The sequence below is a fragment of the Egretta garzetta genome, unplaced genomic scaffold, assembly GCF_000687185.1.
Source record: "Egretta garzetta isolate BGI_Z169 unplaced genomic scaffold, ASM68718v1 scaffold50, whole genome shotgun sequence".
Taxonomy (NCBI): domain Eukaryota; kingdom Metazoa; phylum Chordata; class Aves; order Pelecaniformes; family Ardeidae; genus Egretta; species Egretta garzetta.
Genome location: NW_009258613.1, coordinates 213,836 through 226,326, shown reverse-complemented (window position 1 = coordinate 226,326; position 12,491 = coordinate 213,836). Strand labels below are relative to the sequence as shown.

Here is a 12,491-nt window from a genome sequence, read left to right as displayed (position 1 = left end):
TTACAGTGAGAATTAATTCACCGGTATTCATCTGTCTCAAGTGCTATATAAATGTGTTACCAGAACGGCAAGAGGAAAATTTACCTGTGAATCCTTGGTTGCTGTATATTCTTATCACTAGCATTTCATTATGGTTTCAATATCAAGGTTATTGATAGGATAGTCAATGCCAGACTTCTCTGAGTCAGGGCCTTATTCTCTGTCCTGGTTTTGGCTGGGATAGAGTTAATTTTCTTCCTAGCAGCTGGCATAGCGTTGTCTTTTGGATTTAGTATGAGAACAATGTTCATAACACACTGATGTTTTAGTTGTTGCTGAGCAGGACTTACACCAGTCAAGGGCTTTTCAGCTTCCCCTGCTCTGCCAGGGGCACAAGAAGCTGGGAGGGGGCACAGCCAGGACAGCTGACCCCAACTGGCCAAAGGGCTATGCCACACCATAGGACGTCACGTTCAGCAGATAAAGCTGGGGGAAGAAGACAGAAGGGGGGGACATTCGCAGTGATGGCGTTTGTCGTCCCAAGTCCCCGTTATGCCTGATGGAGCCCTGCTTTCCTGGAGATGGCTGAGCACCTGCCTGCCCATGGGAAGCAGTGAATTAATTCCTTGTTTTGCTTTGCTTTTGTGCACGGCTTTTGCTTTCCCTATTAAACTGTCTTTATCTCAACCCACGAGCTTTCTCACTTTTACCATTCCAATTTTCTCCCCCATCCCACTGTGGGGGAGTGAGCCAGTGGCTGTGTGGGGCTGAGTTGCCGGCTGGGGTTAAACCACAACAGTCCTTCACAACGTTTGCAGCAATGGCAGCAATCGTACTTCTGCGGATACTCTGAACCAGTAAGAAAAATTAAAAATTAGTGCTTGTAACTTAATCCCCACAGATAATTATGTATTAATCCTGATCAATATGTATATTCTCATGTACTTCTACCCACAGAATTTTACCTATTTGGTGTTAATTCTATACTCCTATGTAATCGGATTCTTACAGAATATCTTTCTATATGCTGAGCCATTTTTTTTTTCTTTCATTTTATGATTATAAAGGAATCCTACAAAAGCTGTAATTGTTCTTTGGTTGTTAAATCTGCTGTTGAGCAATTCCCTTCCTGATTTGCTGAGAAAGGGATGGAAAAAGAGAAGTTTCAGTCAGATCTTCCAAAACAAGAGAGAACACGCCCAGAGGTAAAGTGCATATACAAGTAGAATTCAAAACAAGTTCTGTAACATATTTTATATGAGAATATGCAAATTTCTAGATGATCCTGGCTGACTGTGTTACAGTTGCATAGAGCTCTCTTAAGAGCTCATAAAGATGTGATTTTTTCTCAATTAGATTCTTGGCCCTTATATTTTCTTTTATAATAAAATGCTTTTATTGTACAATAGCAGAGTAGTAGTGCTTTTAAAGGGTGTAGACTTAATTTCCCTGAATTGTACAGATGTTTTACATTGTGAAGGTGGTTTACAGGGGCCTTACCATAATAAAAAAAACAAATAATTGCCAAACACTAGCAATATGTGTGGTAGAAGGTGAATTTCAGTGTTTAAGTCTTAGAGATGTATTTAAGATCAAATGCACTCAGAAATCCATTAAGACGGAAAGTTTAATTATCTAGATAGTTTGGAACTTTGGCATAGTTTGTTCAAAACACTTCTAGAAACCTTAATTTACTCATTTGATTATAACCAATATTTACAAACAGAGTTGTAAAGTCAAAATTGGCACATGAACTGCCAGGTTACTCTGTAAGTACCCCTGACCTTCAAATTAGAGTACACATAACCCTCACTTTCTGGTGTCTTAGTTGCTATCTGATCTTCAGATGTGTTGAGGATCCCCCTAATGTCATTTGAAGGTGATGAGGCCAGTAACACTAAACAAACCTAAAAGTTGTGTGCAAGCAGTTTCAAGTTCTTTCTACCATATAGTAAAACTCCTGTCTGGGCAAACACTAACAGTTTTAATATGAGTCTCATAATACAGTAGTTTGGGGGTTTTGAGAGCTCAAGTCTAAAGTTTACATGATAGTCTCTATTTTTGGCTTTTTATGTAAATTTCTAGTCATTGTGATTATGTAAAAGCCTTGAAAATATTAACAGAACATACTTTACAAGCCCCAAACTCCCGAAGAATAATAAAAAAAGAACATAACCTAAAAGATGTTTTGTAAAGAGAAAGCAACACAATTTTCTAATCAAATGTCTGATTTAGGTGCAGACTGTAGGCTTGTTCTGAAGTGCCCAGTGTCTTCCATATATTGAGCATATGCAAGAGCTGTAGGTAAGTGGGAAATGGCTGGCAGAGACTGGACCAGAGTACTGTAGAAGTATTTTGATGCTGATTCTTTGAAGCCATTCCCAGTTTATAGAGGTGTTAACAAATTGCTCTTCCTGTATTCTACCCCCAATATCTCTTTGGCCAGCCATGCTTTGCTGATGAAATTACCCAGCCATTGAAGCAACAACTGCAAATTTCTGTACTGTGGAAAACCAAAGGCAATTTCTACTGCTGGGAATCCAATATTCTCCCATTCAGAAACTCTTCATGTGCATTTTGCGGTGTCTGATATACACTGACAATTTACTAAAGAAAGGCCCTTGTTCATTACTAGACCTCAGATTGCTTATTCTGAAAAATTTCATCTCATATCCTGATTTTATGGGTCATGTGCCACATGTGAAACAATAAAGTCTCAAATCACAAGTTCATTGGTATCTGTGCCTTGTGAAGTATTTTTTTTAAAGAGAAAATAGTAAGCTTATAGAATTGCAAAAATGAAGAGGCAATACAGACAATGAACACAAATGAACACACAGTGCATTTTTTGTCATACATATTGAAGAGTTGGCTCTTTCTCCTTGCATAATCACATAATTAGCTTGCATATGGGAGAGACAGAGATCTGAGTAAATTGTGTTGTGGTGATGGTATTACCACTGCCATGTTACTGATCATTTATTTTGCTTAGAGGAACACCAAGAGCAAAACTTCTGCTCATGATTCTACTCGTATTTCTAAGTGGCATTGCAAGCTCCAGTTTGGAAAGTGCTTCTCTGGAGACCACCATATCCCTAATACGTCCACAGATGAACATTTGCCTTGGGTCTTTAACACCGTATCTGCATTATCACCTATTTTAGTCAAGTACAATGTGCTTTAAAACCCTCTATAAGAATAATTATGCAAACCATTTAAAAATCACATTTGTTAGTGGCAATACAGCAGAATAGAGCAATGCCTGGTATCAACAAATAGCTCCTATGGTGCCTCAAGACTAGCAACTTCCAGACAAGTAGTTGTTTCTCCCTCAGTTACAGTTCATACACAAAGGCCTATTAATATTTTTTCTGGCCAAAATACATAGTTTTCAAAAAAAATACTTGTTGTTCTTCAGATAACAATTTGTACTGACAAGACAAGTTTATATTTGGGATTAATTTGAGAGTGAAAAGTGTAAAAGAACAGGATAAATATGGATAAAGTTAGTCTGGATTGTGGGATTTACCTTCTGCCACGTGCCCGGCACAAGATGCAGGATCTCATTCTACACAAATCGGTAGACCAGCTGAAATCCTATGCACTGAGCCTGCGTCCTGTTGTCCTGTGTGTTTATTTCCTGCTGGAGAGCAAGCGCTCCAGGTAGGCAGCAGATCCATGCTTTACAGGTGGTTTTGAGTGAGACTCATCTGCTAAAGCTTATGCATCAGGAAGTTAAGCATTTAAGTCACAGTCACTCCCAGTTGCCTTTACAGTCCATGCTGATAACCAGGCACAAGTAGAGGATGGTTAAGCTCATCATCAAAGGTAAGTCAAGTGAGCTGCCCTCTGGAGGTGTCTGCATCCCTTCCTGTGTATACTGGGAGCCCAGACACCTACATGCAGACACCTACACTGTAGATGCAACTACAGATATCTAAAAAGTTAGACGTCTAAATCTGAACTGGTGCTCTAACCTCTACAGGCCACAGAAATCTGAAGTTCAGGCAGTAAAGCCCAGGAGGGAAACTACAGATCAGCCAGGCTAAGGAGATTGACAGGAAGTCTACAAGGGCAACACAGAGTCAAAACCGTAAAAGTTTATGTTGCTGATCCAGATCACGTAGGCTTCAGGGAGTAAGAGGCGAACTTCCAAGAGGCAGCACAGAGCTGAAATGCAAGAAACAGATGACCTGGCATGCCTGGCAGGGGATCATCGAGGTCTGGGCAATGCTGAAGCACAGTAATAAAACAAAATCGATAGCTTCTCGGATTACATAGTTGTAAAGAAATCAGGCAGGACAGACTCTGGCTGTCCTTGCTATGGGCAAGCAGTCTTAAATGCTGAGGGCCATTGTTGGGAGCAAAGTTTTTTCAACACAAGATCTTTATCTCTTGCAGTTGTGCAAGCATATAAAAAGACAGTGGAATAAAGCAAACAAATAAACAAACAAAAATAGAAATATAAACTTGTGGTTCATTTTCCTGTTAAAGCAACACTATTAACTGAATGGTTACAGAGCATTACATTGGATGATGGAAGAGTCATAGCTCCCACTGAGCCTATGTACCTTCAGGCACCTAAAAGTTTGGCTCAAACCCTCTGTTTGTTTAACAAATACAAATATCTATGTAACACATAAATTCTCATAAAGGCAGTTTATTCCCACCATCTGTTATTTCTATTACGAAAAAAATCTTCTTGAAAAGAATTCCTGTATGGCATTAAAGCACCTGAGGAAAATAGGTCAGTAAGTCAACAGACATGTTTTCAGAAGTTGTAGCACCTTTTATGCCCACATGCATATTCTGTACATTCATTCAACCCATATTTGAAAAGAAATTAATTCAAAGAGGCTTTACTGTAGACTGAGAGCAAAAGAGAAAAGCAAGAGTACAAGAATGACCTATTGCCTTGGTAATAAATAGACTCAAGGCTGATCTGCCATTTTTTCTTTAAAAAAATCAAAGCAGTGAACAATTTAGCCACCCTCAACAGTGGCAATTCTTTGTCTGAGAGCGCATGTGTCACTTTATTCAGCACTACATTCTTCCACAGGTTATCAAGGTGCCGAAAAATTCAAAAGAAATGTAAGCAGTTTAAAAGCAAGGTGAATCATTGGATTAGGCGAGATACAAGCGAGATACAGATGACTGGCAGCAAGCATTTTCCTTTATTACACCGGACGATTTGTTTGGATATCCACTCTAACATCTGCCAAACAAATAGTTTAGGATGCAAGAGAGACCAGAAGCATTGTTTTTGACATTGTTCACGCAGCCTGTTGTCCCTCTAGTTCACAGATCTCATCTTTGCTGGTGATTGATATCTGACCTTTGTATGAATATAAGAAACCCCACAACAGGTAGGTAGGGAATAGCCTGCTCTCCATATAAAGTGGCTTGTGACTAAAGTTTGGCTTTGGTCCTCACTCGTAATGTTCATTCTCCTTTCCAACTTTTTCATATTTAATTTTGATAACCGTTCTGCTAAGTGTCTTACCTTGTTCTGACTCTTCTTTAGCTCAGAGCATTTTCTTAAAGAGCTGGCAGAGGACAGATTTCATACCCTGCATACTGTTTTATAGCAGCAGTGTCAGAAACAGCACAGGGAAAAATTAAAGGGTGAGAGTGGACCCCAAGAGAACACAGGGAATGGAACCAAGGTATACTGCCCAAAACCTCATACTTTGCTACAATTAATATTGCCAGTTTTCTGCCCTGCCTGCGCGATTAGAAGGAGCATTCCATCTGTTGGCTGCTTCTCCAGGTCTTCGGGGTAAGGCCAGTGTGTCCAAATTTTTGGGAAAGAAACCAGGTTCTTTCTTTTGTTTGCTTAGAAAATATATTAATAATTATTACAATTATTACCTAAAATACTAAAACATAGCAGATACTAACTTTTGCAGAATACATGCTAATATTATAAAATAAGCGCAATGACGTACCTTTCCTGCAGCCGCTGGGTATCAGCTTCATTGGGTCACTTTGAATTTAGTGCCAAGGCGACTCCATACCTTGCTCCGGGTAGTACTGCTTATTTACACACACAGTACAGCGGCACACTCTCAGGGATGGCCAACAGCGAACCCTAAGTAACAGTGAGGTAGCGCATCAGTCTCTGCCTCTGTATTCATACAGCTACATCTGACAATTAAGATTGTTTCTATTTTGACACAAAATGATGTTGTTCAGGAATGAGCTCAGGCTGTGATACTGGTTCAGCCATTGCAAAGCAGTGACTTTTGGTCACTACTGATTTATTTTGCATTTGCATCTGGTTTTCTGGAGGTGAAGGAGTTTCTCTTTACAGTCAATCTCTAGTTGCCTCCTCTCATAGCCCAATTTGATAGTAGGTTGAATACAATACTAAAAGCAGTCGGCTGGAGTTACTCATCATTATTTTATCTGCACAGGAGACAGTCATGCAGGCATCACATGCATATTCAAATTCTTTTCTCTGAGTGGCCATTTTACTGAAAAAGTTCTCTACCTTGTAACTCTTACTCTTAGGAAGTTAATTTATTTTCTTATCGCTAAGGGAAAGAGGAATCAAGACTTTCAGCTTGTTGTATCTTTATTCATCTGTATGGAAATTAAGTGGTTAATTAAAAACAAAACCACCACAACATAAAAACACGTGTTAAAAACACTATTTGGTGTGATGCTGGATTTAGCATTTGACAGTCACTTGCACACTTGGGAGATGACTGTATCTCTGTAGTGATTATGAACTGCCTGTAGCTTTTTCTTTCCACTGATGAATGAAATATTAGTGTAAACTATCATCAGGATGTTACACACCATCTGTTTCTGCTCCTCTTTCATTTTCACCTTTCTGTTATCATACATCTCTTTATTTTAAATAGATTTATACATCCTCTATAAACAATTAAATAAATGGAGCGTCTTGTATGCAGTAGAACTTTTGAAGGTCTCACTGGAACAGTGCAGGTATTCTGAAATTTAAATAGATAGTAATTAAAAATTCATTGCCACTGTCCTAATGAATTAATCCAGCAGTCAAATCTGCACAACAGCTATTCATTGGGAAAGTTCTAAATGCGGATTCTAATCTATTCTGATTACTGGTTTGTTTTCTTAATTTGAGGGGACACACACATGTGACCCTGCTGAGAGAAGAGTTCTTTTGCTGGTTTAGAAGACACTCAAGCTTCCAGATAATGTGGATACAAATACTTCTACAATAAGACATGGAATTTTTTTGGGAGGTCACACCTGCTTATTTCCTTCTTGAAAACTATCTATGTGATAGAATCAGTCATCCTAATTTGTATTCACAGAATGTAATTCGCACTGGAACCTCAGAGTATAAGAAACAGACAAAATTTTGAATGCTTATTCCCCAGTTTTGAAGAAAATAGTATGAAAACTAGATATAGGTAGCATCAAGAGAAGCGTGGCCAGCAGGTCGAGGGAGGTGATTCTGCCCCTCTACTCTGCTCTGGTGAGACCTCACCTGGAGCCCTGCGTCCAGCTCTGGAGCCCTCAGCACAAGAAGGACATGGAACTGTTGGAGCGGGTCCAGAGGAGGGCCACAAAAATGATCCGAGGGCTGGAGCACCTCTGCTATGAGGACAGGCTGAGAGAGTTGGGGTTGTTCAGCCTGGAGAAGAGAAGGCTGCAGGGAGACCTTATTGCAGCCTTTCAGTGCTTAAAGGGGGCCGATAGGAAAGATGGGGACAATCTTTTTAGTAGGGCCAGCTGTGACAGGACAAGCGGTAATGGTTTTAAACTGAAGCAGGGTAGGTTTAGACTGGATATAAGGAAGAAATTCTTTACAATGAGGGTGGTGAAACACTGGCACAGGTTGCCCAGAGAGGTGGTGGAGGCCCCATCCCTGGAAACATTCAAGACCAGGTTGGACGGGGCTCTGAGCAGCCTGATCTAGTTAGCGGTGTCCCTACTTACTGCAGGGGGCTTAGACTAGATGGCCTCTAGGGGTCCCTTCCAACACAAAACATTCTATGATTCTACGATACCATGGGACTTTTAAAATTGAATTTTTAAAATTAGTTGAGGCTACGAAATTTTACAATTGTAGAGAGGGCCTGTCATATTATCATGGTATATAATCATATTTGCTTTTGTATAACAAAGCAGCTTCAAATAGAAACTTACTTATTAATAAATGAGTAAATGGAGATTGAAAATATTGTACTGAGACCTCAATACAAGGTATTTAACCTGTAATGGTTACTGAAGGAAACTATGGGAAGTCGAAGTCACAACATGCTTTCCCAACAAACCACAAGGAATGGGGGAGAAGGATTTTCAAATACATACCCATCCACATGAGAAGAAAATTAATTATCATATCCACTGTGATCTCAGTGGTGAAAAGTGGTAAACAGGAATTACAGGTAAGGTAAGGAATTAAAGGAAAGTGGAAAGGAAAATGCAGCAGTGATTTTTTCTAAAGATTTACTGGAGAGAAAGATGTTGTATTGCACTGTTGCACTTCTTCAATGAGCTAAGGAAGTGTGCCAGTTTCTACAAGAATCTATCTGTACTAGGCATTGAGTAGAGTAACTTTTACTTTAGACCTGGGCATTATCTCATTTTACTCTTTCTTCTGCTCTGCATTTTCTGCAATTGCTGCTCTGACACTCAAACAGCAATTTCACAAAGCGAAGCAAAGAAAAGCCACTGTTCCTCTAAGAAAAACACACCATGATATGGGAGTTTGGGGCATGGCTTAAAGGAACCTGTCTGTCTTCATTCCTGTCCAGAAGAAGAGTTAGTACTATTAGCCTGAAAGGAGGTGTTATCTAAAGAGCGACTGACCACCGATGCAATCCTGGGGAAGGCATTTGGATACTGCATGTTTGTGGACTTGTATATAAGGTATGAACTTCAGAGCTACATGTAGACTCTCCAGAGGCCGAAACCTAAAACGTACATATGTTGAAGAGAAGGAAGGTAGGACTGAGCAAATTATTTGCATGTAGAGTGGGAGACAGATTGCTTAAGGATGAGCTTAGCTGTTGTTGGAGAGAAGAGAAAGGGTTGAATTTTGGAGCTGGGGAGCCCACAAAGTGCCCACAAAGCTCTTGTTCATCACCACTTTGACTGAGTGTGTGCACAGGCTTGGGCTGCCCTTTCGGTGATGTTTTATTCTATCTTCTGTCACTAATTACTTTTGTTCAATAGAGATAAACGGGATCAAGGGGCAACACAGTTTATGCTGACAGAAATGTTTTATATAGCATAAGGGAAAGGCTGCTTTCAGCCACAGCAAAAAATTATCAAGATGGGGTCACTATAGGTCGTCTCATCCATTTTACACCACAAAGTGGTGTATGTCTCCCAGGTCCTAACCCAGCTGCTTCATAATGCTTTGAGAGCTTTATCTTTTTTCCATGCTTCAGAGGAAAGGTAATGGTACAATATCCTCTGCATGATATGCTACCCCAGTGCTTAGGGGCCCAATGCAGGTGCTGGGCAAACATGCTTTACAGCATCTGTACGTTCACCTGACTTCAGAGCTGTGCAGGAGCTGCTCAGTCCTCACAGCAGGTCTGCCACTCTAGTTCATGCTCAGCTTTTTTATATACCCAAAAATGAATGTTACAAACCTGAAAGCATGTTCAGGTGATGGTAGTCTCAGCTTTACACTGCGGGGAGACCTGCTGTAGAGTGGAAATTCCCAAAGACAATTTTAGACCACCTAGTCCTTTTCCTGAGAGACATAACAGAAAGCAGCTAACCGGTAAAACACAAACTGTGCATAGTTGCAATTTATGGTATCAAACATCTACCAACCTTGGTCTCGCCTTAGCTACCAATACTCACCTTTACACTAGACAAAGAAATCATGTTACTCCATAAATAGAAAGTTCCTTCATGAAAAATATTCTTTTACTTCACCACATTACATAAAAATGTAATTATTAAATGCACACCCAATATTTACATAGAATATTTACATAGGGCTGCCTAATATATCCTGCCAATCTCCAGAAAAAGACCTTTCTCTCAGCTCTGCAGTCCTTACAAGACCTTGCAGAAATTCTGTTAAAGCTGGTTGGCACTTTTCTGCTATTTCCTACATAAGCATTTTTCTAGCTTTTAGGGCTGAACATCGCCAAATTTTTTGTGTAGTATCTGAAAAAATTTCCTCCTACTTCTGGCATTTGGTGTATAAACCAGCTTTATTAGTCTGGTCACTCATAAAATAAATTGTGTTAGGAGAAAATTAATCTATCAACAAGAAAACAAGAAAATAAAGGGAAACTTCTGCATTTTTCAGAACACCGTGAGAAATATGCATTTCAGCAGGTTCACGAGCTCTGCTGGAGTGTCAGGGACTAATGAAAGTCACTCTACACCACCTGCTGAATCGAGTTAAATAGACAGTCTGATTAATTAAAGTGTCAGTTCAGCCCATGGCTTCAATTTCACTTTTTCACAAAATAAAAGTTCCAACAAAGAATTATGGAAAAAAACCTATTAGGTTATCTAGTTCATTTCCTGTCATTGCAGAATAGTCCCTCTGAAGACATTTTTATTCCAATTTGTTCAATGCAGTTTTAAAGGCTCGGAAAGGCGTAAGTCACAGATGCTGCCCGCAGAAGAATTTACAGTCTGCTCAACCCTGATCTCTATCTTGACAGACAAGTAATGGCTTTATTTTTGTAACAGTAGTGTATCGTGTCTACTTAAATAATACCCTTGCACCTCCCTATACGGTCGAGATTCCCACACAGCAGATACCTAAAGGCTGTGTTAGAAACTCCCCACTTGTTGTCACTGGTTTCATATTCATTTCATCAGAGATCCACACTGGCACAGGGTCTCATCTGTGAGGAAATCCTTTAGAGACTGGCACGACAGGACTGCCAGCCCCCCCAGACAAAGAGTCTCTCTCCTTCAGTGTCTGAAAACACCTGCAATGTTTTGAGTACTGTCATAACACCCCAAGAATAACCCAAATGCAATCACCTTTTGCAATACATGTACAGCATGGCTGGCACGGGCTGGAACAGCGGGAAAGATAGGAAGTCTCCTTTCTTGCCAGGTACTGGAGTTCCTTCTTTGCTCTGTCTTTGTGGTCTGATGCAATCAAGCTGTGTGAATATCAAATCAAATATAATATATAACATAAGCAATCTGACATATGTCAAATTGAAGTAGTAAAGGTTTGGCATCTGGAAAGCTTGTTTCCTCCTTATTTTTCAGATAGCATTTTTTTCAGGTGTTCAGCAATCCCATTGCACATCCTGCATTCTGCGTGGAAGCATCCATTTTTATTGAAAAAGCTGTCTGATTAAGAAAATTTTAACAGCACCTTTAAACACTTTTATGAACTATGATGCTACAGTTCTCTGGCAGTGAAAAGTATTACTGACTGCCATGCTGCCCCTGAACAGTAGCAGAAAATACCATTTTTTCAATAAAACACCTGGGAAGATAAGAACAGTTCTGAGCGTCATCAAAGGCTTAGTGGCTCCGGATCAGGAGTAAGCACTGGAAGAAAGAGTTACAGAACGGTAAAAAATCTCTTGTCTCAGAGGCAGGATCTATCAGCTGCATGGCAAAACTGCATTTAACTGGAAATAATAGCCAACACCCATCTATTGCCACTATTTCTCTAAGAGGGTGAAAATTGTAGCATCATATATCCAAGCCTTTATGACTTATTTTCTGTATTTCTGCGCTCACCTTCTTCTCCCTCTCTACAGTACACATACCGTATGTAAATATCCACGATACTGAGAGCATACTCTAGGTAAGACACCTCTGTTTATCATGAGATGTTTGTCTTTATACCCTGCGATAACTCTGCAGCAGTAGAACTGGAGAGAAAATGCTGCTTCTTCACATAAAGTTTTAACTTCTCTTTGCAGAGCAGGTAGCAGGGGGAAGTTAAAAACTTTCTGCTTGTCTCCCTCCAAGACGTCAGCAGAGCCTCCAGCCGAAGAAACCGCCTGGATGGACATCTCCACTCCAGAAATCTGCTACCTTTGGTATTAAGAGCTGGACATATAGCAATACATTCTGAGTGCCTCCAGAAGTCACTTACCTTGGTATTAAAGGAGCGAGGCTTGTAAGTGAGTCCCTTGTGGTTGTGGTTATTTAGGTTCTTTGCAGTCTGATTACAAAAGCTAATACTTTTTGAACACAGTGTTTTGAAAAAACAGAACCTGGTTCAACACCTAGGATGACGTATGTACCAGGGAAGCATTTGGAGTGACCAGCAGAACACTTCGTATCAGTTTTTTTAAAACACCCTCCATTCCTTCAAGATGCAAACTGTTCCCTAAATGTGTATTTAAAAAAAAACCCAAAACACATTCTGGGTGGTTCGAACACAATGCCTGCCAATTAATTAAAAAAAAAGTACACATGCCATATGCAGCTAAAGCATACTAAGCCAAACCCAGGGTGTTGCAACACTGCGATACCCTTAAGACAAAGGCCTGGATCGAGAGCAGCCCTGCTGAAAGGGACTTGGGGGTGCTGGTGGATGAAAAGCTGGACATGAGCCA

At 40.1% G+C, this 12,491-nt stretch overlaps 1 protein-coding gene across 1 annotated transcript in view; it reads left to right on the top strand.

Moving 5' to 3' along the window:
* The first annotated feature begins 5,918 nt into the window (after positions 1-5,918).
* TMEM65 (transmembrane protein 65) overlaps positions 5,919-12,491 on the top strand; it is a 42,363-nt gene continuing 35,790 nt past the window's right edge. Inside the window, exon 1 of the mRNA XM_009647967.2 lies at positions 5,919-6,006. Coding sequence (XP_009646262.2) covers positions 5,919-6,006 — 88 coding nt within the window. The remainder of the gene's footprint in view (positions 6,007-12,491) is intronic.